General features: G+C 41.9%; 1 protein-coding gene and 1 long non-coding RNA gene across 4 annotated transcripts in view; both read left to right on the top strand.

Annotated features, from left to right (window-relative positions):
• The first annotated feature begins 4,728 nt into the window (after positions 1-4,728).
• si:ch211-142k18.1 lies at positions 4,729-17,132 on the top strand. 2 transcript variants are annotated; one of them, XR_004574755.1, is made up of 5 exons: positions 4,729-4,947; positions 10,289-10,781; positions 10,858-11,479; positions 12,507-12,608; positions 14,358-17,132. It is a non-coding gene; the product is annotated as an uncharacterized si:ch211-142k18.1 (long non-coding RNA). The 2 variants fall into 2 exon arrangements; XR_004574754.1 differs by having other exon boundaries at positions 10,289-11,479.
• An 822-nt stretch (positions 17,133-17,954) lies between these two features.
• Positions 17,955-23,931, top strand: part of chrna2b (cholinergic receptor, nicotinic, alpha 2b (neuronal)) — a 33,882-nt gene continuing 27,905 nt past the window's right edge. The window contains exon 1 of one of the 2 annotated variants that reach the window (XM_013138549.4): positions 17,955-18,258. In XM_013138549.4, the coding sequence (XP_012994003.2) occupies positions 18,192-18,258 (67 nt within the window). In that variant the 5' untranslated portion in view covers positions 17,955-18,191. Of the gene's footprint in view, positions 18,268-23,931 lie in introns of both variants that reach the window. The other variant, XM_013138548.4, reaches the window with a different exon arrangement.

The following is a 23,931-nucleotide window of genomic DNA, read 5'->3' as shown; positions in this document are numbered from 1 at the left end:
GGAAGTAAACAAATTAGCTAATTATGTTCATATAATTTAATCCTGACTTCATATTGTAGCCATCCTTCTCATATTAGCCCTGAGATTTTTAATTAAATTATATATTATAGACATAGATCTTTCAGAGCCCTGGCTGATGTAATAAAATATCATGTTTAATAGATGATATTGTTCCTGATGGGTAAAACCACTTTTACTGCATCTCAAATTGCACACTATTCTTTGCACTACTTTTGACCCAACCCACAAGGTATTAGGATACTATGTAGATGATAGGTGGCCATTTGGGACAGAGCCTTTGCATTTCCTATGGTCCTACTCGGTGTCAGGGTGAACGATTGCTGGATTGGCTAGCCCGGGGTCATGGCGTTTCCATGGCATTGCCATGATGTTTCTGACTCGGTGGAAGTATGATGTTATCTTGACTGGTCTGGATGGCCGTCTGGGTTTCTTCCGCTGTGGGAGGGCATTTGTGGTGCTGCTCTGCACTGAACCCAACCAGACCGAACCACGGTCCGGCTTCCCAAAGCACTAAGAAGGTCGTAAGATGCACGTAAATGCCTCGTTATTTTATTGGTGCGTTTCCCGAAAACATGGTTACTTAAGTGGCACGCATCATCGCTCATAAATGTCCGAGTGTTCCGGACCACTCATTTGTCCATCTTAACCGATCTTAACAGGCACGTTACGGTTTTTGTGAAATAGTGTATCCCTCAATATGCCATGGGGGGATCGCAAACAATAATATTAAGGCAATATAACGAATCAAAATCATCAAAACAGTTTTGATTTAGACAAATTTATTTAGACAAATTGGGCAACTGAGGATAAAGGAAAGCGTACGTAAAAGAAAAGGTGATCAAAATTAACCGTTTGAATGTTTATTATCTCTTGTGTTCCATTTTAAATGCTTTATATTGCCAGTTAACCACGTTTTGATAATTGTATGACATACAACAGTAACACAACAGTAACTGTAACATTATATATCTATCGGACAAACTGGTAATTGATGTCACATGATCGATTTCCCGGAGATATGATTTTGATTGGCTGAAGTGCACCCCATCGGTGGGAACAGCTTCGTACATCCTCCAGTTCAATACTTCTTAGTGTTTTACATTTTCCAATTGATGCCAAAGTAGTAGTAGAATACATCTCCAGCGATATTATATGCTTCTGGTAAGTAATAAAGCTAATAGAATCAACCACTAGAATGGATCAGCTGAGAATATACCTCTCAACTGGAACAACTAACAGAATAAACCTCTAGAACGGACCAATTAACAGAATAAACCTCTCAACTGGAACAACTGACAGAATAAACATCTAGAACAGACCAACTAACATAATTAACCTTTCAACTGGAAGAACTGACAGAATAAACCACTAGACTGGACCAACTGATAGAATAAACCTATAGAATGGACCAACTAACAGAATGAACCTCTCAACTGGAACAATTGACAGAATAAACCACTAGAACGGACCAACTAACAGAATAAACCTCTCTTACATTATGAGTGTAAGATCAAGCCTTGGAAGATAAAAATGTTCATAGACTTTTTTCTAACTTTTTGGAGGAAATGGTAGATATGAGTTTTGGCGCCTGACCCTCAGATTCAGTTGTCACTTTCAGATCTATTAATGCAGATGTATAATTTTCTATCTGTAATGATAGTAAGCTCCAAGTGAGCCAAACTGGTTGTAAGACATATTTTTTAAAATATTTGTAAAGAAAGTATTTTCAATGTGTTTACAATGGCTTGTGCTCCCAGTGCCTCCCACTACACCAAGGTCTGTAGTTCTAAATTCCATTTTAAAATGTCTCTATTGATAGACATTGCCAACAGGAGTCTACTCAGTCTTAGATAGTATAACCACACTCATATTTACAATGAAGTTATGTTGTCTTCCATCTGAGATCTCATTGTCAACTCCATGCAGTGCGTAATGGAGACTCAAACTCCCAGACTAAACAGCTCAGAGCTCATTACAGAGGCCACCTGGAACAGGTACAAACAAAACACAGACGCTCATTTAAAATCAGCATGTTGTGTCTGACATTTTATGTTAAATTTCCAATGTTATCCATTCCTCCACCTGTCCACTCTCTATCCCTCCACCCTACTTCTCCATTCCTCCACCTGTCCACTCTCTATCCCTCCACCCTACTTCTCCATTCCTCCACCTGTCCACTCTCTATCCCTCCACCCTACCTCTCCATTCCTCCACCTGTCCACTCTCTATCCCTCCACCCTACTTCTCCATTCCTCCACCTGTCCACTCTCTATCCCTCCACCCTACCTGTCTATTCCTCCACCTGTCCACTCTCTATCCCTCCACCCTACTTCTCCATTCCTCCACCTGTCCACTCTCTATCCCTCCACCCTACCTGTCTATTCCTCCACCTGTCCACTCTCTATCCCTCCACCCTACTTCTCCATTCCTCCACCTGTCCACTCTCTATCCCTCCACCCTACTTCTCCATTCCTCCACCTGTCCACTCTCTATCCCTCCACCCTACTTTTCCATTCCTCCACCTGTCCACTCTCTATCCCTCCACCCTACTTCTCCATTCCTCCACCTGTCCACTCTCTATCCCTCCACCCTACCTCTCCATTCCTCCACCTGTCCACTCTCTATCCCTCCACCCTACCTGTCTATTCCTCCACCTGTCCACTCTCTATCCCTCCACCCCTATCGCTACATTCATCCACCCCTTCCTTTGATTCCGGTATCCAAAGAGTAAATGTTCCCAGAAAGGCAGCACTTATTCCACATGACTTATTTTTTAACTGAATTGGGAAATATGGGTCTGTTCCTCTTTGACTGTATCACATGGTAATACTGTATGTTCTCTTGTGATTATGGATGAAGATACATGTGAAAACATAAGAACACCCCTGGGTTAGGTATCTTTTTTGTACAGGTTTGGACACATGGATAGTTGAACTAAATTCCAACCACATTGACAAAGGTAACTACGTTTTACAAATTTATACCAGAATTTAACAAACAAAACAACTAAAAACGTAGCTGTACCTTCACACAAGTTGGCTACATTTAGAATTAGGTACAGCAAAACAGATGGATATAATTAGAAAAGCAATTGATGGTAACTTGGGAGGGTCTAGCATAATAGAAAGATTAGGAACTTGGTCTGGATTGGTCTCAACCATATGGTTATGTGGTAATATGTAATCAAAATACATATTCAAGGGGCTCATAAGAAAGGAAGTTCATGCACATGAGTTGGAGAGGGGTTACAAAACCTTTCCCAAACAATTTGAAGTACATCATTCCATTTCCTGACAGATCATCTATGATGGATAAAAGTCCAGACCACTTGCACTCTACAGAGGACAGGTCGTCTCACCAAATTCAGCCCAAGAGCTGACCAGAATAACATCAAAAGATCTACAAACCTCTCTTGCCATAATCAATTTTGAAGTGTGTGAGTCAACTGTGAGAAAGGAACTGCACCTTATTTACATACATGGGAGGTCAGGAAGGGAAAAGCCTCCTCTTTTAATAAAGAATAAAGCGAGTTGTGCAAGATGCCATATTTGGTGAAAATCCAATGGTGAACCTCAAACCAACTGTAAAGCATGGAGGTGGTGACATTATGATTTGGGGGTGGTTTTCTGCGTCAGCGCCTGGCCATCACTGACTCAATCATGAATTCCATATTGTACCTGAGAATTCCCATCTGTCAAAAAGCTCACCCTAACATGGCTCTTACAACATGACAATGATCCCAAACGCACAAGTAGAACTACAACAGAATGGCTGAAAAATAAGAAATGGAGGGTAATTGAATGGCCGGGTCCAAACCTAGATCTCAGTTCTGTTGAAATACTGTGGGGGGACATGAAGGAGCCCTGCAACACGCCCAGTTGAAGCAGGACTGTACAGAAGAATGTGCAACATTTACTCCCACTCAATGTAAGACAGATGCAAACAATGGCTACCTGAAGTGAAGATTAGGTATCCATACATCTGAATATGTAAATCGAAACTTTCCAGAACTTTCCAGGGGGTGTACTACTTAAAAATTACTGCAAAAGAAACAACTGACTTTGTGATTGCATATAAAGATATAGAAAACTGTTACTTTGCTACGAACTATGCATTCTGCTCACCTAATTGTCAGTCTCCTTTTATCTCCCTACAGACACTAATGAAGAGCACAGACAGCTGTCTTTCCTTTACATCGGGGCATTCGCTCTCGCTCTCCCAGCTGATTTTAAGTTATAAATGGTTATTCTTTCAATACACAAAAAAATACAATTTTTTTTTTCGCACATTCAAGTCCTCTGAAACGATCAGACTGGCTGGGCCATTTAAAGGCTTTACTGTTTCCCTTTCTAAGAATGCCTCCCTCACCCCTTCCCTCACCCCTTCCCTCACCCCTTCCCTCACCCCTTCCCTCCCCCTTTCCTCCCCCTTCCCTCACCCCTTCCCTCCCCCCTCCCTCACCCCTTCCCTCACCCCTTCCCTCCCCCATCCCTTCCCTCCCCCTTCCCTCCCTCTCCCCTCCTTGGGTCTCAAATGTACCCCACCAGAAAGCACAGATGTGTACTAGATTACTGCGCCCACCCCATCCCCCCCCCATCCCTCCCCCAGCCACCCCCAGCCCCTCTCTTTCCACCGAAAAGAAAGAAATCATTCAGCTGTTTCTCCAAATATCCCCTCCCTCGACAGGGGAGCAAGCTCAGACCGGCGACCAACCACACTCTCCAGACAACCCCTAAGTGTGTGTGTGTGTGCGTGTGTGTGTCAGGGAGTGACAGAGTGTTTTTCTCTGAGTAGAAGGAATGGAGTAAGAAAAAGACGTGTGTATTTGCACCCTGTGCTTGTGAATAGTAACACAGAACCCCTTCCACTTGACCGAGGAACCTGGAAGTGGAAAGTTTAGAACTGCGAAAAGTCACAGGACAAGTGGTGAGTTTTCATTTTCTTTTCATTTTGTATCAGACTTGGTTTTTGATTAAAACTGGAGTTACATGTCTGTTCTTATCTGTACAACTTGTGATTCCTGACTCCCTGCAGACAAGGGCTGAACTTCAGCTACTGTAATCATATCCAGAACCATGTCATTACTTCAGGAGGGAATATGATAAGGAATACAGGCGTCATCTGGACGAACATTTCCCAGCCTCCAAAAGGCAAAAGAAATGTTTTATAATATATATATATATACTGTACATGTAAAGAATGGATTTAGATTTGTACTTTCCAAGAAAGCTGTCCAAAAGTGTTTTCATCAAAATGTTAGACTGTGTTTGTATGTGTGTGGCAATTCAAGAGGTGTATTCCTGCAGAGTCTTTATGTGTGCATGTGTTCACGTTTGGACTATCTAGGAGATTCAGTTAGTAAACTTGCAGCTGGCTCGTCAGTCATGACAACACTTTGATCACATTTCTCCGTCATCCTATCAGCAGTGACCTTGCTGGGCCTTGACTCAGTCTCATCTCTTAGAGAGAGGGAGAGAGTGAGTTGTCATGGAAACATTTGCCATACACCTGTTGAAGGGCAGGGTCTGTGCGTCCAGGTGATGGGGGGTGTGGTCTGTGTATGTGGAGGTGCAACCAAATTCCTCTTGTGGTGCACCTCTACAGGTCACTGTGTAGCACCACTGATAATTTCCTTGGTCTGTAAATAAATGCCACCTCTTAAGAAGGAATAATGTCTATCGCTAAGCAACCACAACTGTTCATCAAATTACTTTGAGCAGCATGTCTTCGTGCCAGTCCACCTCTCCTAAAAACATTACATTACCGTTTATATGTGACCTGCCAGAGTTTGGCAATGTCATTATTCTTCCCATGATTCCCCTTGGGTTTGTACTGCACCATTGTTACTTGACTGTATGACAAATGGTGAATGGTAAGTTACTACGGTAAACGACTCACCAGAATACAGTGTTTTCATGTCTTTTGGCCCAAGTATTCAGCCCAGAAGAGACTGAAGTGAAAATGGAAAATCACATTAATTAGGTGCACTTACAAATATTTCCTAAATATTAACATTTGGAGCAAAATACAAAGTTCTACAGTCTTTGGAAAAGGGTGGTCATTTTGGTTTTGTTCTAAGACTTCCACAACCTGATCCAGGTAAAGGGAGCACAGTATTTTGTTGGACATCTTTTGTATTTTATCTTTTGGATATATAAATAATTCATAATCTCAAATAATTTTAAGTTATTATTGGAGAAAGCTACACAGGCCGTATGCACAAATTGAATTTTTTCTGACAAAAATGTCTTGGACCTTATAGTTTAAGAAAGCAGACTACCAATCAAACTAGAACCAAATGTGGTGGCTCACAGATGTTTGTAGTTTTCAGGAAAACAATAGAGAGAATTCTAGCATCTAAAAATGTACAGCAGTTCTCTGAAAGGTTGCTAATGATTGCAATTGACACTTTACTTTAGAGGTGTTATGTGTCTGAACAGGGTAGTAGTGGTGCTGTCAGCTATTTACCAAGTCAACCTAGTAGTGCTGTGAGCTGGTGACCAAGTGATCCTGTTTTCAGCCTGCGGCAGGACATGTATTACAGCTGCTGAACTATGCGCTATTTCAAGCCAACAGCCAAGCCAACAAACTGCCAAGCCAGCAAACCACTGAAGCTCAGCCAAATGTTAATGTAGGGACACACTAAACACTCAAACAATGATCTCTAAGAACAGACATCTGTTAAAAAATAAAAATTCAGCAGGCCTAAAGAGGAGGAATATTGCAGACTACTCACAGAGTACTCCCTGCTCATCTCCTTTTCCTGGTTGAAAATAGTGCACTTGTGAATGGTGTGCCCTCACCATTTATGGAGCACTGTGTTCAGTCTGGTTCAAACACTGTGTTCAGTCTGGTTCAAACACTGTGTTCAGTCTGGTTCAAACAATTGTCTTTAGTCGGGTTCAAATGCCATTTACTGTTTTAAACAATACTTGAGCACAGACAAAAAATGAAATTATGTCTTATGTCTCAACTGCAAATTGGTTTAATACGGTCATTTGGAATGGATTCAGTTTTTCTGAGAATTGGTTTCATGAGAACAGTCGTTTACCATTAAAATGAAAGGTCAGAATAGCTATTGTTTGAATTAGTATTTTCCTTGCAGGAGAGCCAGTTAACTTTTGTTTAAGTTCTGTGGTTTGATAGGATGCTTGCAATTCACTTTTAATTTATAAATCTCCCTTCTCCCACTGATTTTAGTGATAGTTATTTAGTTTTTTGTATTTACTATTGCTACTGTTGCTTTGTTATTTGTTATCACTACTCATAATACTATTACTGTGGATTTGGTATTAATACTATCACTATTATTGATATGTTATTATTACTATAATAATATAAAAAATATGGGTGTAATTATTTGTAACTATTATTACTGGGGTGTTATTATTAATACAATTACAGCTATTACTTAGGTGTTGATATTCCAACTAATACTACCATAACTGGGGTGTTATTATTATTACTATTACTACTATTTCTGGGGTTTTGTTATTACTACTAATACTATTATTACTGGGGTGTTATTATTATTACTATTACTACTGTTACTGAGGTGTTAATATTACTACTATTACTACTGTTACTGAGGTGTTAATATTACTACTATTACTGCTGTTACTGGGGTGTTATTATTACTAATAATACTATTATTACTGGGGTGTTATTATTACTACTAATACTATTATTACTGGGGTGTTATTTTTATTACTATTACTACTATTACTGGGGTGTTATTATTATTACTAATACTATTATTACTGGGGTGGTATTATTATTACTAATACTATTATTACTGGGGTGTTATTATTACTACTAATACTATTATTACTGGGGTGTTATTATTATTACTATTACTACTATTACTGGGGTGTTATTATTACTGCTATTACTATTATTACTGGGATGTTATTATTACTACTATTAGTGGGGTATTGTTAGTAGTGATGTTACTATTATAATTGGGGTTTTATTATTACTACTATTACTACTGATGCTGGGATGTTATTAGTATTACTACTATTACTACTATTAGTGGGGTATTGTTAGTAGTGTTGTTACTATTATTACTGGGATGTTATTATTACTTCTGTTACTACTGATACAGGGATGTTATTAGTACTACTATTATTGCTAATACTGGGATGTTATTAGTATTACTATTACCAGGGTGTCATTGTGGATATGAGATCTGCTAAATGACAAAGAAATTAATGAATTGGATTATTATTTGATTTATCCAATGTCTCGGTCTCAGTCCCAAGGTCTTACACTGCTATACTATTGTGCTGGGGAATTGGGTCAGTTCTCCTTCCCCACTAAGTTCTCCTTCTCCACTATAAATCATTGTTGATATGAGGAACTTTAGGAGGACATGAGGTCCTGGCCCACACCTGCGGAGTACCTGGTTTGGGGGGCCCGTTGCTGTCCCTGTCCTTTTCTATCTGGTCATACTTCTGACCTAGTCTAAATCTAACTCTGGATTTAGCCCACATGCATTTATAAATTATTCCAATTGGACTCTTAATATCTCACCCGGCACAGCCAGAAGAGGACTGGTCAAACCTCTGAGCCTGGGTCCTCTCTAGGTTTCTTCCTAAATTTCGGCCTTCTTAGGGAGTTTTTCCTAGCCACTGAAATTCAACACTACTGTTGTTTGCTCCTTGGGGTTTAAGGCCGGGTGTTTCTGTAAAAGCACTTTGTGACAACTGCTGTTGTAAAAAGGGCTTTATAAATACATTTTATTGATTGATTGATCCAATCACATTTAATTTTTTTATTATGTAAATGATAGTGGTCATAAATATATAAAAATCTTAATTTGCAAATGTCAATCACTAGATTTAGAGTTTATGGAACCATTTAAATCAGATTATATTCCAAATCAAAACTCAACCAATTTATTTTCCTTGGAGATTTTCCCTTTTTTTTTTTATCATCATAGAAATGCTAATAAATTCTCATTATCACATGCCTGTCCAATCCTCATTTTAGTAGTATCAGTCCACTGGGCCAGAGATAACATCAGTGATAACATCTCCCCTGCACACACACACACACACAAACACACACAAGTCAATCACTAGAAATGAATGAAATGTAATTGCCTGGCCCTGTAGACAAGAGGACTCCAGGTGGCTGGTGTGTGTATGAGAACATATCCATGTTTGTGTGCTTTTGTGTGTGTGTGTGTGTTAGTGTGCTTTTGTGTGTGTGTATGTGTGTGTTTCTGGTTCAGATGATAGGTTTTGGTTTTACTACTGCTTCCACAGCCAAGGTCCATGAGGTTACCATTCAAACTAATCACCAGTGGGGGAGGTGGGGGAGAATTAGGGGAAGAGTTTGTGGGTGAGTTTATTAGTATAAACCAAAAAATCACAATGGATTTTCCTCTATTTCTCAAAGAGACATTTCACATAAAGGTTATATAAGGGTTTGCCTCATTCTATTCAGGGAGAGAAATAAGAAACTAGATCCCCAAATCTGTACCTCAAACCAAATGGAGCAAGTTACCACCAAAACCAAATGTGCTAAGACAGTGGAAAAACATCTGCACTTAATTTCTCTCTCCGTCTCCCTTTGTCTCTCTGTCTTTCTCTGTCAGTCTTTATCTCTCAGTCTTTGTCATTTATTTGCCATGTATCACATTACACACAGATTCGTGGCCAGATGTTGAGGAGTGTAGAGAGGCCTTGTTTACTTGAATGACAGAGTGTGGAGTGGGGGAAACACCCTATTTCCACCAGAATAGGGACACTCTGTAGGGAGTAGGGAGACATTTTAGATACTCACAAAGTAAATTATATGGCTCTTCTTTTGAAAGATACAAATCAGACTGTTGAAATGGAATCCCATCAGCCATGTGATGATAATGAACCTCTGAAGCATAATGATCATCAACAGAGTCCGAGCTAGCCTCCAGTGACAAATAAACATTTTTGTGCATTTTTGATTTTGATGTAACTCAGAGAACCCAAGAGCCTTGCGTATGGAACTGAACAAAGTATTCTCAATAGGGTTGTGTCTTAATGACATATTTCCTGGTTTGTTTCCTGGTAAAGTAGTCCTCAAGTCTAAAAGCCTTGCTGTCATTCATACAGTATCAATGCCCAGTGCCTGTACCTTCTTCAGCACACCACTTTGGCCATGGCCCGTTCAGTTTATCATCTGGACAGTAAGTAGGAATTAGGTTGTCATTTGGGACACACCCATAAAAGTCAAGGGAGGTCAGTCAGCCCTTTGTCTCCTCCCTCCTGTCTGACTCTAGGGTCACCATGCCTTGTCGGTGGAGGGGGCTGCTGGCCAGCTTGCTCTGCATATCCACGGCAACAACGCCATGCCTTGGCCAGAGTGGTGAAGGCGGAGACTGGGGCTCAGGCTTTGATGTCTCCATGACAACTCTTGGCGCCGTCTTCAACACGTCTTCCTCTCAGGAGTATGGAGATGAACCTGAGGGATCACAACAAGGATCCTGGGCAAAAACGCCATTACCAACTTCACAAGCTCCACCCTCACCGACGCCGGTGTTCCAAGACAAGCCCGAGGTGGACGAGTGCTCTGTCCGTTTCAGGTAAAGCCCGGGTTGGACGAGTGCTCTGTCCGTTTCAGGTAAAGCCCGGGTTGGACGAGTGCTCTGTCCGTTTCAGGTACAGCCCGGGTTGGACGAGTGCTCTGTCCGTTTCAGGTACAGCCCGAGGTGGACGAGTGCTCTGTCCATTTCAGGTACAGCCCGGGTTGGACGAGTGCTCTGTCCGTTTCAGGTACAGCCCGAGGTGGACGAGTGCTCTGTCCATTTCAGGTACAGCCCGGGTTGGACGAGTGCTCTGTCCGTTTCAGGTACAGTCCGACGCATCTGAATGAACTGTGGTCCAACCAATCATCATAGAAGTCACTAAATTAGTTCATAGAGTTCATCTGTGTCCAATTCAAGTGATTCACAGGTATTTCAGGTTGAATACACCTGTCTCTGGGAGGTCGCACAGTTGGTTTAACTATCCTAATGAAAACTACAAAACATCATAAAGAAGGTTTTTCATGAAGACCAGTCAGAAGTAGGATATAAGTACATTTCCAGAGCATTGTATAGCTTCTTGTTTGGGGTAGTTGTATCTCCATATCTGGGTAATATTATTTTTCTCTTGTATAAACCCCCTGCCATAAAGAAATCATTCCACTCAGCAACGTCTTGATTTCAGCCAGACATTGACTGTCTAGAGAGAGGATCTGTGGAAAGCATGTCCTCTCATTACCTAATAAATGTCAATAGTAATGAACATGTTCAGCACCCGCCAGGCCTCAGCCAGGCAACTCAAGGTCCAGAGACAGAACCTGTCTCACCTGAAGGCCATCCAGCATGGGAACCAGGCCGTGTGTGAGAACCTTGTCCAATACGTTGGAGCAGAGCTACAGACGAGGAGAGCTATGAGGACATCATCAAAGAGAATATAGCTGGCATCAGGTTGGTGAAAAGTACCCTTTATCGCACATGTAGCTATTCAGTCTTCCCTGTGTATTAAGTCAGTATTTTGCAGATTGTCATTTTGTTGTGTAGTATGTCAATTTGTTATGTAGTATGTCGTTATGTTGGGTAGTATGTCATTGTGTTGTGTAATGTGTCATTGTGTTGTGTATATGCTATTGTCTTTGTGTAATGTGTCATTATGCTGTGTATTATGTCATTATGTTGTGTGTGTATATGTCATTGTGTTGTGTAGTATGTCATTGTGTTGTGTAGTATGTCATTGTGTTGTGTAATGTGTCATTGTGTTGTGTAGTATGCCATTGTCTTGTGTTATGTGTCATCATGCTGTGCATTATGTCATTATGTTGTGTAGTATGTCATTGTGTTGTGTAGTATGTCATTGTGTTGTGTAATGTGTCATTATGCTGTGTATTATTGTCATTATGTTGTGTAGTATGTCATTGTGTGTTGTAGTATGTCAAAGTGTTGTGTAGTATGTCATTGTGTTGTGTAATTGCCATTATGTTGCGTAGTATGTCATTGTGTTGTGTAGGATGTCATTGTGTTGTGTAATGTTGTCAATATGCTGTGTATTATGTCATTAAGTTTGTGTAGTATGTCATTGTGTGTTAGTATGTCATTGTGTTGTGTAGTATGTCATTGTGTTGTGTAATGTGTCAATATGCTGTGTATTATGTCATTATGTTGTGTAGTATGACATTGTGTTGTGTAATGTGTCATATGCTGTGTATTATGTCATTATGTTGTGTAGTATGTCATTGTGTTGTGTAATGTGTCATTGTGTTGTGTAGTATGTCATTGTGTAGTGTAATGTGCCAATATGCTGTGTAGTATGTCATTATGTGTGTAGTATGTCATGGTGTTGTGTATTATGTCATTATGTTTGTGTAGTATGTCATGGTGGTGTGGTAGTATGTCATTATGTTGTGTAGTATGTCATGGTGTTGTGTAGTATGTCATTATGTTGTGTAGTATGTCATGGTGTTGTGTGGTATGTCACCAGGGAGGAGCACCAGGGTTGTGATCGGGTGGTGCAGAAGGTGGTGCAGGACCTGGAAGCTGAGCTGGAAGGAGACTTACTGGAGGCCCTGGCTGGAATACAGAGGTGTGTTTTCTCTGATTAATCCAGATCATGGTTGATAATCAATCAGAGAAAAGACCAATCATAGGGAGGAAACCCTCTGGAGTTATGTCCATCTGAAACCTTGACAATTCTAGCTGTCATTCATATCTGGCCAGCCAGGAAGCCACTTGCCCGCCAGGCAGACAGAAACAGACGTGTCCAGGTACTGTATTAGGCTGATCTAATCTACTGAAAGATAGGAACACCTACAGCCACAGATTAATTTATACAGAACTTTATTAAAAGTCACCGTAGCAACCAATGTCTATTTACGCTCACCTTAGTAACAGACTGTAATCGATTACTCCCAGACGTTCTCATCTGAACTAACCCGTGGCTTGATTTAGTGAACCCCTGCTTAAAACATCCTTAGTGAACCCCTGTGATAAGTGTTATCAATGAACCCCTGTTTAAAGGTTAATCAATAATCCCTTGTCTGAAGTGTCATCAATGACCCTTGTGTATAGGGTTATCAATTAACCCCTGTGTAAAAGTTCATTTATGACCCCCAACACTGTGTAAAGGGTCATCGATGAACCCCTGTGTATAAGGTCATCAATGAACCCCTGTGTAAAGGGTCATCAATGAACCCCTGTGTAAAGGGTCATCGATGAACCCCTGTGTATAAGGTCATCAATGAACCCCTGTGTATAAGGGTCATCAATGAACCCCTGTGTAAAGGGTCATCGATGAACCCCTGTGTATAAGGTCATCAATGAACCCCTGTGTAAAGGGTCATCAATGAACCCCTGTGTAAAGGGTCATCAATGAACCCCTGTGTATTAGGTCCTCAATGAACCCCTGTGTATGGGGTCATCAATGAACCCCTGAGTATAGGGTCATCAATGAACCCCTGTGTATTAGGTCATCAATGAACCCCTGTGTATAGGGTCATCAATGAACCCCTGTGTAAAGGGTCATAGATGAAGCCCTGTGTATAAGGTCATCAATGAACCCCTGTGTATGGGGTCACCAATGAACCCCTGAGTATAGGGTCATCAATGAACCCCTGTGTAAAGGGTCATCAATGACAGCCTGTGTATAGGATCATCAATGTAGTTTTTGATTGCTCACAGGCTGCGTGGGATTTAATTCTCTTCATACATACCGTCTACTCTCCCTGCCTCCTTCTTCCCTTTCTCGATACCCTGCCTCCCTCCTAGTCCACTGCCTCTACACCTCTCCCTGCCTCCCTTCTAGTCCACTGCCTCTACACCTCTCCCTGCCTCCCTCCTAGTCCACTGCCTCTACACCTCTCCCTGCCTCCCTCCTAGTCCACTGCCTCCCTCCTAGTCCACTGCCTCTACACCTCTCCCTGCCTCCCTCCTAGTCCACTGCCTCTACACCTCTCCCTGCCTCCCTCCTAGTCCACTGCCTCTACACCTCTCCCTGCCTCCCTCCTAGTCCACTGCCTCTACACCTCTCCCTAGTTAGTTTTCGATCTCTTTCTCCCCCCTCCCTCCTTCCCTCCCTGCTCTTCTCTCTCTCAGTCCGTCTCTCTCCTTCCATGTCTACACCACTTCTCTCTCCTTTCCCATCTCTCTCTCCTTCCATGTCTACACCACTTCTCTCTCCTTTCCTGTCTCTCTCTCCTTCCATGTGTCAACACTATGTCTCTCTCCTCTCCCATCTCTCTCTCCTTCTGTGTCTACACCACTTCTCTCTCTATCTTCTTCGTTCCCAGCCCACTGACTGCTGACATTGTCTATTTGCTTGGTCGGTTCATGACAGAATCAAAGAGAGGTCCCTGGTGTTCGAAGATCTCCTCCAGGCAGCAGCAGTCATTGCCGCAAGGCTGGATACCTCATCTCAGGCTCTTCACACTTCCTTCACCAAGCAGCTCAAAGACTCCCTGAAAACATTGCATCACTAAAGAGAATACCATAACTATACAAGAAGAAAACCTGGTCCCAGATTTGTTCATAAAAGATGGCTGAAGTAGAAAGCACAAACGTCTCTGGGATCAGGAGCTGAGGATAACTCTCTCTGGATTTTTACTTCCCCCCTCTGTCCACCCTGCAGCAGCAGAAAGACTTATAACATCTGTGTCTATTGTCAAAACATACAATGCTTTCTGGAAAGAGGAGTCTGCAGCCTTCTATAAAACAGTTAACCGGTCTTTCAGCCAGTTGTTTCGTCTCTGCTAAGCTACAGACAACAGGCATTGAAGGACCACTTCCCTTGAAATCACTGAAAGCTGATGTCCTGACTGACCTACTTCTATTGACCTGTCTTATGTACTTCTAATGACCTGTCGTATGTACTTCTGATGTTCTGTCTGATGTTCTGTCTGAGGTTCTGTCTCATGTTCTGTTTGATGTTCTGTCTGATGTTCAGTCTAATGTTCAGTCTGATGTTCTGTCTGATATTTTTTTTTAATGTTCTACCTTAAGTTCTGTCTGACGTTCCACCTGGCGTTCTGTCTGATGTTCTGTTTGATGTTCTATCTGCGTTATCAAATGGCATCATCCACGCTCAACTGTTGCCATAGTTGTATTTTTGATGGCTGATACACAGTGTTTACTGCATCCTGTTATTTGAAATAACAAGCGGTAGGTGTGGTTGTTGTGACAGGTGAAAGGTTACACTGAGCCAGTGCTGATAGCAGCCTGGACCAGTCATGGTAGAGTAGATAAGATTAAACTGTATTATCGTTGAACACGTAGAAGTACAGTAGAACAAAATGCAGTTAGGAGCCAACCATAAGTGCAAACAGAAGAGGGAACCGGGTAATTAAACAGTCAGTGAGCTGACTGACCTGTGGGAGGGTTGGACTACATGAATCTTATCAAGAGTCAATCTACTGCTCTGTTAACACCACCTGGTTACTGGAGTAGAGAAACTCAATGCCAGCATAGACTCTTTGTATAATAATGGCCCAGAAATTAGAACTGCTGCTCTTAGGGTTAGGTTAGGATAGCTAAGCCTAACCCTAAACCTAACCTTAACCCTAACCCACACCAGATGTTTCCATCCAATTGCTGTTATTTCTGGAAGATGTTTGAAACCAAATTTCAAGTTTGGAGCGACTATTTCACTGTTTATGGATGTTTATGTCTAATGCTCTTGGCCTATTAGCTCTCAGGCAGAAAGGCTTCTGGAGGTGCCCTAAATTATACACTACATCTTACATAGTGCACAACTCATGACCAAAACCCTTTGGGCCTTGCTCAGAAGTGATATGCTTAATGACTAGTGTGCAATTTAGGACGAATTCTTGGTTTATATCCTGCAGGTGGCGCTGGTTAGCTGGAGTCATGAGATCTCTCTGCCTTGGCCCCAAGGTGAGATTGGAGATCAGGTCAGGCAAATCCTGCTTGAAGGGAAGGCATTCTCATAATGTCTGTGTTTGACATTTTTTTGGCTTTTGTTCATCCAGTAAAGTGACACAAAAGAGACAACAAAGAGACAGAGAGATATTCTGTTTGGATTGCAAGCTTGAAAAATGAAAGGATTTGCCAATCCAGTGAATAGTGAAGGTGAGCTATGGGACTGTGCATCCTGAGTCCCTGGGTCGAGACCTAAACCCAAAACGTAAAGATTTCTGAATGTCTGGAATAACGTTCCTGAGAGCTGCATGGAACTAAATTCCTGCACATTTCCTGCTATTCCCCAAGTGTTGCTCTGGTCCTGGCCATGTTAATTTGTTATCTGACTAGGAGACTATATTATACTTTATATATCTATATTTTACCAAACCTATGTTCAGTAGGTATATTTAAAACCAATATTGAATATAGTAAAACAATACTTATTGCAACAAATGTATAGTTATAAATACATGCATTTCCGGTCAGGCATTTGCTGGGGTTCTATTAGATTGGTTCTGTTAAAAAGTGGAACTGTATTAGAGGACAATCTGGTTGGGAACCACGTGTTTGCTTGAGTCACTTTGGCGTCCATTCATCATAGAATGTAAATGGCGCTGATATGTTAACTTCCCATTGGACGAAGCAAACAGCTGGACTGTGTCCATGGTTACAGGAGAATATAGTATAGACATGGGATGTGGTGGAGTGTTTATTGCATGATTTACTATTACCCCTTCCTCTGAAATGTCTTAAATGACATGAGAGGATTCTCCATCCAGCCCTGTTCGCGTTTAAAAACAGACAGAGACACAAGTATGTGGCTATGGGCACCCTATTCTATACACCAGGCTCTGTTCAAAATAGTGCACCATATAGAGAATAGCATGTCATTTGGTGCACTGCTGGTATGAGGTCAGGGAGGAATTATTTATTCAGCCTAAATCAGTGGGAGGGTTTCCTCTTAAGACTGGGCTTTCCGTTTCTGTTCTGGGTATGTTCTTGTTCTCCTGTAGAAAGATGTGTGCTCCTGTTGTTACAGTATTTTATGGGAGATTATGTCATCCTTTCAGAATGCTTTAATATTCCTAAACAGGAAAATGTAATGGAGTAGTGTATCAATTAAGTATAAAGACAAGACGTTTTGTGTTACATTTGTTTTATTTCACCCAGCTGTGGAAATAAAGTTAAATTCAAGGTTGTGTTTCAAACGTTTCTTTATTCATTCAACTGCTCTGCCCTCTACTGGTCTCTTTATGTAACAACAACTAACCCGTAGCCTTGAGCATTTCTTCAGCTCTGTGTCAGACTATTTTGTAATATCAGTGATCGGGAGAAATAACGAGTGAGTCAGGAGAGGAAGCGACACACACACAGACAGAGAGAGAGAGAGAGAGAGAGCGTGCAAGACAGAGAGAGAGAGAGAGAGAGAGAGAGAGAGAGAGAGAGAGAGAGAGCGTGCAAGACAGAGAGAGAGAGAGAGAGAGAGAGCGTGCAAGACAGAGAGAGAGAGAGAGAGAGAGAGAGAGAGAGAGCGTGCAAGACAGAGAGAGTTGGTCTAGACTCTAGTTCAGTGCCGCAAATTTTGTCAATCCCGAGGAGCTCATTGAGTGAGTTTTCTAGTTGAGATCAGAGACAAATTAACGTCTTAATTACCATGGAACTCCCCTTAAGGATTCATTAAACAACGTAATTGACGTAACAATTGATTCTAAGAGTTATACTGCGTCTAACCGTGCGCAACGGATTCCGGCTTTTTGTTTGTCCGTGCGTAAATTAACTATAATTACCTGTTTGGATATCGTTATGTCACGTTAAACAATACAGTTACAAAAACATTCTAATTATCTAACGCAACTTAATCAGAGGTAAATCAGAGGTAAAGCGATGGTTAGGGTGTAGACCGAAAAGGACGGACTTGAAAAATATTCAATCAAGTTAAACAGATTATCATAAAAAAGGCACAGCAGGTGAAGTCGCATAAACGTCACTCTCTCCCCGCCTATGAAGTGGCTCTATGAGATACAAGCTATGAGAATCCAGGCGTCCACTTGTCCTCATAACGCCTCCCACACACTAAAATGACAGGATGAGGAGGCACCTAAAGAACTGACACAGAAGAACATTTCTCCCCGCGTCACTATGGATTCAAGATAACCTTAACGCAATAATCATATAACGACTCCAATGCATTTTGAGAGAAAGTCTACAGGGGCTGGATGCTTTGAAGAGTGAGACAGAAACTCACGGGGTGGAAATGGGACGTGGATTATTCAACCACCTGTTCTCAGCACGGACCACAGCTCTCTGTTGCTTTTTCCTATGTGAGTCAAGTAAGTTCGTTTTATTGCTTTTTGTGTAATAGAATTGAAAGTGTAATGGTTAAAGAAGAAAAAAATCATGCTTCCTTTACATGATATGCATTTTTACACAAAGCGAAGATAATTTAAATACGAAGGTAGGTCAATTGCTTTCACATGAATTTGCCCACAACAAGGCAATGACCAATGCTCCTCTTAGAAGCAAGGACTGAAATCTTTGCTGAACAGGCATTCATTATAATTTTTTTAACCATAAAACGATTCATCCTTCAGCTATTTTTCATTTGGACATTTCCTTTATAATCGAACTATACAATCAGTGCTGTCTCTGAACATTTGGTTTTTTTCTAAAACCCCGTGGTATTTACCCGCCTTCTCTGTAATTTCCTCCTCGTGCTCAAATCTGTTTTCTGCTCGTGAGCTTGTTGGCTGACTCATGTAACTGCCTACAGCACTCTACTGTAATTTCTCATTCATTTAATTGCTTATTTATCATTCCTGCCCAGGGTTACACTACCGTTTAATACTTCCATAACTAAATACGGCAGTGGCAGACGCGTTGAGCATAGGATTGCTCTTGGCTGCAGTGGCTTTATAAACTTCAAAAGGGAGTAGAAGAGTAGTTCAGCCTAATTCTTCCAAGAGCACCTTTGGCCCGAGAAGTTGCTGAGTCGTTCAGGGCTCCTAGCCACTCTTGAGTAGGCAGTTGGAAAACATTACGTGAAGTGTTGTTCCCCGGAACCCCTGGGATACACTTGGCAAAAACTATTTGGTTAGTGTCCAGTTATCTAAAGATCCAAGCGCAAGACCTTGTACGGGTGTGTCACCATCCCAGGTCCCCATTGACAGGCGAGGCTTTGATCTCCGACGCTCTGGGCTTTTTGTCAAACCAAGTGCATCGGGTCTTTGCTAGTCTCTGCCTCGTGCTGAACCTACTCAGAGGGACCCACAGATGCGCAGTCGCGGCGTAGCGTCAAGTGTGACTATGACTGAAGTGGAATGATGCTCTGCGTTTTGTCTGAATAAGAGCACGCGCAGAATTTCATTGTACGATCACTTCTAAGATTTTACCATTGTTATGGTTTTAAATTGAAAAAAAGAAGGCTTCTACATGATTGTTTTAAAATAATAATTTAGTGTGAATAAAGTAATAATTATCTCTAATATATCCCTAACCTTTAATTCATTTTGCAAAGTGTTGTGGGTTCAGTCAATAGCGTTTCACAGTGAATGCGTACATTGTAAATCTTTCGTGCAAGAGATTTATTTTGCCTCATGATGGGGTATAATACTTCAAGTAAGCTTATGATGCATTCATAGGATATGTACTATAAGAGTCATTGGATGCATTTCATAATACGTCCCAACGTTTATGCAAGATCCTAGCCTTATCTAATACAACCCATTCAGTCAAGGCACCATTATTTTATATTTTCCAGTCAAGTGATTTTGTGGAACTTCACAATCAATTCCAGATAATTTCCTCTAAAAATGGGCATAATGCACTACAAAGGCTATTATCCATACCAAGAAATCAATATCAATTTGTAATTGAAGTGAACTGTCCCTTTAAAATCAATGCAGTAACTGCAAATCACTGTTAGAGGTTGTCATCTGACCCTGATCTCTTTTCAAATTGTATCCCGGGTGCAGAACTAGGCCACCGTAGACACAATCTGTTTTTGCAACCTATACGGAAACAGTGTCATAGCAGTTTGAACACGTCCCTGACCCTCTGGCCCTAGAAACCTTAGGCAAAGAATTCATAAGGCCATGAATCATGTTAATAGAGTCTATGAGTATGTCCTGCTCCAAGGTCACTATTGTCTTTGAAATTGTACAACCTTTCTTCTGTACCATTTAGTCCCTTCACATCTGCACTGACCAGTCTGCCTGGTTGACGCTGCCTGACTGGCTTGCTGGCTGGTTGGCCAACTTTCTGTCGGGTTAGTTAACTGGCTGCAGGATTGGCTGGCTTGTTGACTGACTGGTTGATTTGCTGGTTTGCTGACTATTTGGCTGACTGGTCAACACTGGTTGGATAGACGACTGGCTGTCTGATTCGCTGGCTGGCTGGCTTGCACTCTAACTCTTCATATTTTGCTGACAGGTTTGCTGACTCTCTGGCTGATTGACTGACTGACTATCTGGCTGGCTGACTGTCTTGCTGATTGACTGGCCTTTTGGCTGATTGGCTGGCTGGCTGGCTGTTTCAGGGGGCCTGTTTCAGGGGGCCTGTTTCAGGGGGACTGTTTCAGGTGTACCATAGTCTGTGTAACACCATAACATAACCATCTAGAATTGCAGGAATTTTTCTCACTTACAGACATTTCAGCTAGCCTCTACACTATATATCCAGAGGTAAAATGTCTCTGAAATGTAGACTGAGATAAATATATATATAGGAACAAAAAAAATGAACAAACCTATCAGGCGCTCTAAATGGTATCCAATCTCATTTACCACCTTCCAACCATATTTTTGTAGATGTCAGCTTGCCCATCGGAGGGAGACTGGTAAATCATCTGAGTGGTTTCATTTGAAATGGTCCAAGTGGACCTGTGCCATTACATCGTTCCATGATGCTTCATCTACGGACGTCACACAACATTTTAAAAGGCTTGTTCTTATGGGACCAAATTCCATGTTTTTAAACAAATGTACTTTCTAGGAGGATGTGTAACACTGGGCCTTGTATCAGACGTAAAAGGTGGTGACTCTGGTGGTGGGAAATTACAGCGGCCGTGGTGGAGGGGGTGTCGGCCGTGGTGGGGAGGGTGTCGACCGTGGTGGGGAGGGTGTCGACCGTGGTGGAGGGGGTGTCGGCCGTGGTGGGGAGGGTGTCGACCGTGGTGGAGGGGGTGTCGGCCGTGGTGGAGGGGGTGTCGGCCGTGGTGGAGGGGGTGTCGGCCGTGGTGGAGGGGGTGTCGGCCGTGGTGGAGGGGGTGTCGACCGTGGTGGAGGGGGTGTCGACCGTGGTGGAGGGGGTGTCGGCCGTGGTGGGGAGGGTGTCGGCCGTGGTGGGGAGGGTGTCGACCGTGGTGGGGAGGGTGTCGACCGGGGTGGGGAGGGTGTCGACCGTGGTGGAGGGGGTGTCGACCGTGGTGGAGGGGGTGTCGGCCGTGGTGGAGGGGGTGTCGGCCGTGGAGGGCAGGGTGTCGGCTGTGGTGGAGGGGGTGTCGGCCGTCGTGGAGGGGGTGTGATCCACTGAGGCAGTGACAGAAGTGATCTGCTCCACTTGTCAGTCATGGGGAGTGTGAATTCCACTCTGAGGCATGTCGTGTCGATAACCTTGCACTTCTAATCCTTTAACTTAGATGGAGAATTCTCAAAGATCATATTGAGATTTATTAGAACCAAAGGAAACACCATACAGGATATAGAATATAGGGATCAACCACATATTATCAGTTTATGACTAAATGATTGACAGTGTGATGTGTTTCTTTGGGAAAGGGACAGGAGAACTGTAGCTTGTTGTAGTTAACAAGGATTGACTACAATATACAATAACTCTCCAGCAGGGACTGTGCATCAATATTAACTCTCCAGCAGGGACTGTGCATCAATATTAACTCTCCAGCAGGGATTGTGCATCAATATTAACTCTCCAGCAGGGACTGTGCATCAATATTAACTCTCCAGCAGGGATTGTGCATCAATATTAACTCTCCAGCAGGGACTGTGCATCAATATTAACTCTCCAGCTGGGACTGTGCATCAATATTAACTCTCCAGCAGGGACTGGGCATCAATATTAACTCTCCAGCTGGGACTGGGCATCAATATTAACTCTCCAGCTGAGACTGTGCATCAATATTAACTCTCCAGCTGGGACTGTGCATCAATATTAACTCTCCAGCTGGGACTGTGCATCAATATTAACTCTCCAGGAGGGACTGGGCATGAGTATTAACTCTCCAGCAGGGACTGTGCATCAATATTAACTCTCCAGCTGGGACTGGGCATCAATATTAACTCTCCAGCAGGGACTGTGCATCAATATTAACTCTCCAGGAGGGACTGGGCATCAATATTAACTCTCCAGCAGGGACTGGGCATCAATTTTAACTCTCCAGCAGGGACTGGGCATCAATATTAACTCTCCAGGAGGGACTGGGCATGAGTATTAACTCTCCAGCAGGGACTGTGCATCAATATTAACTCTTCAGCTGGGACTGTGCATCAATATTAACTCTCCAGCTGGGACTGTGCATCAATATTAACTCTCCAGGAGGGACTGGGCATCAATATTAACTCTCCAGCTGGGACTGGGCATCAATTCTTGTTACTTTGTTGTTGCTCTTTGGGGTTTCAGTTAAAATCACTTTGTGATGACTGCTGATGTAAAAGCAGCTTTATAAAACACTTTTGATTGATTGTGTGAGTGAAGGTTGCTCTCCAGTTACCAATGTCCATGTCTGAACAAAAGATCATCAGTGGGGTCCCATGTGATTCTCCAGGACAAGGTCACTCTTCTGTTGTCTGTGTCCACATCAGGACTAACGAGTGTTCATCAGCTGCATCAGCAGTTTCATGCTCTGCTCTTGTATTTCAATTCTAAATGAAACATGAAGGCTGGGTCCTAAGACAGGATGAAACAGAAGGCATGACCTATGGGACTGCCCCTTTTCTTGAGTAAATCAATATTGTTACTTTATTGATGATAAATCTTTACCACCAGGAATGTTTGGTCATTATTCAGGCTATATTGTACGCTACATAATGATATAAAATATGACATGCTTTTATTAAAAGAGAGGGAACTTATTCACAAATGGAACATAATGTTGACAATCAACACATTTCTACCGTGCACAGTGACTGGAGCACATGTACATATTTTCTACCATTTCAGGTCACAGCTTTATTGAGTAGTTTATTGATAAATTTAATCTGAAGATTCTCAGGTCACAGCTTTATTGAGTGGTTTATTGGTATGTTTAATCTGAAGAACCTCAGGTCACAGCTTTATTGAGTAGTTTATTGACATGTTTAATCTGAAGATCCTCAGGTCACAGCTTTATTGAGTAGTTTATTGACATGTTTAATCTGAATATTCTCAGGGCACAGCTTTATTGAGTAGTTTATTGATATGTTTAATCTGAAGATCCTCAGGTCACAGCTTTATTGAGTAGTTTATTGATATGTTTAATCTGAAGATCCTCAGGTCACAGCTTTATTGAGTAGTTTATTGATAAATCTAATCTGAATATTCTGAAGTCACAGCTTTATTGAGTAGTTTATTGATAAATCTAATCTGAATATTCTCAGGTCACAGCTTTATTGAGTAGTTTATTGATACATTTAATCTGAAGATTCTCAGGTCACAGCTTTATTGAGTAGTTTATTGACATGTTTAATCTGAAGATCCTCTGGTCACAGCTTTATTGAGTAGTTTATTGACATGTTTAATCTGAAGATCCTCAGGTCACAGCTTTATTGAGTAGTTTATTGATATGCTTAATCTTTATTTAAATTAACCAAAATGACACTCAATGCATTATTTTCATACACTTTCTTTGAAATGTTTGACAGCAAGTGAGAAGTGTCTTTTAAATCCAATAGAGTGGGTAGGTGTGATAAGGTGAAGCCAGACAGATTGATGTGTTGATTTAAGCATTTGGGCACATTGCCCGGCATTTGAGATCAGGTTGGTGATCCCTACACTGAAAT

This window comes from Esox lucius, chromosome 18 (genome assembly GCF_011004845.1).
Source record: "Esox lucius isolate fEsoLuc1 chromosome 18, fEsoLuc1.pri, whole genome shotgun sequence".
NCBI classification, from domain to species: domain Eukaryota; kingdom Metazoa; phylum Chordata; class Actinopteri; order Esociformes; family Esocidae; genus Esox; species Esox lucius.
The sequence above is the reverse complement of the archived record's forward strand: the minus strand, read 5'-3'. Positions and strand labels throughout refer to the sequence as shown.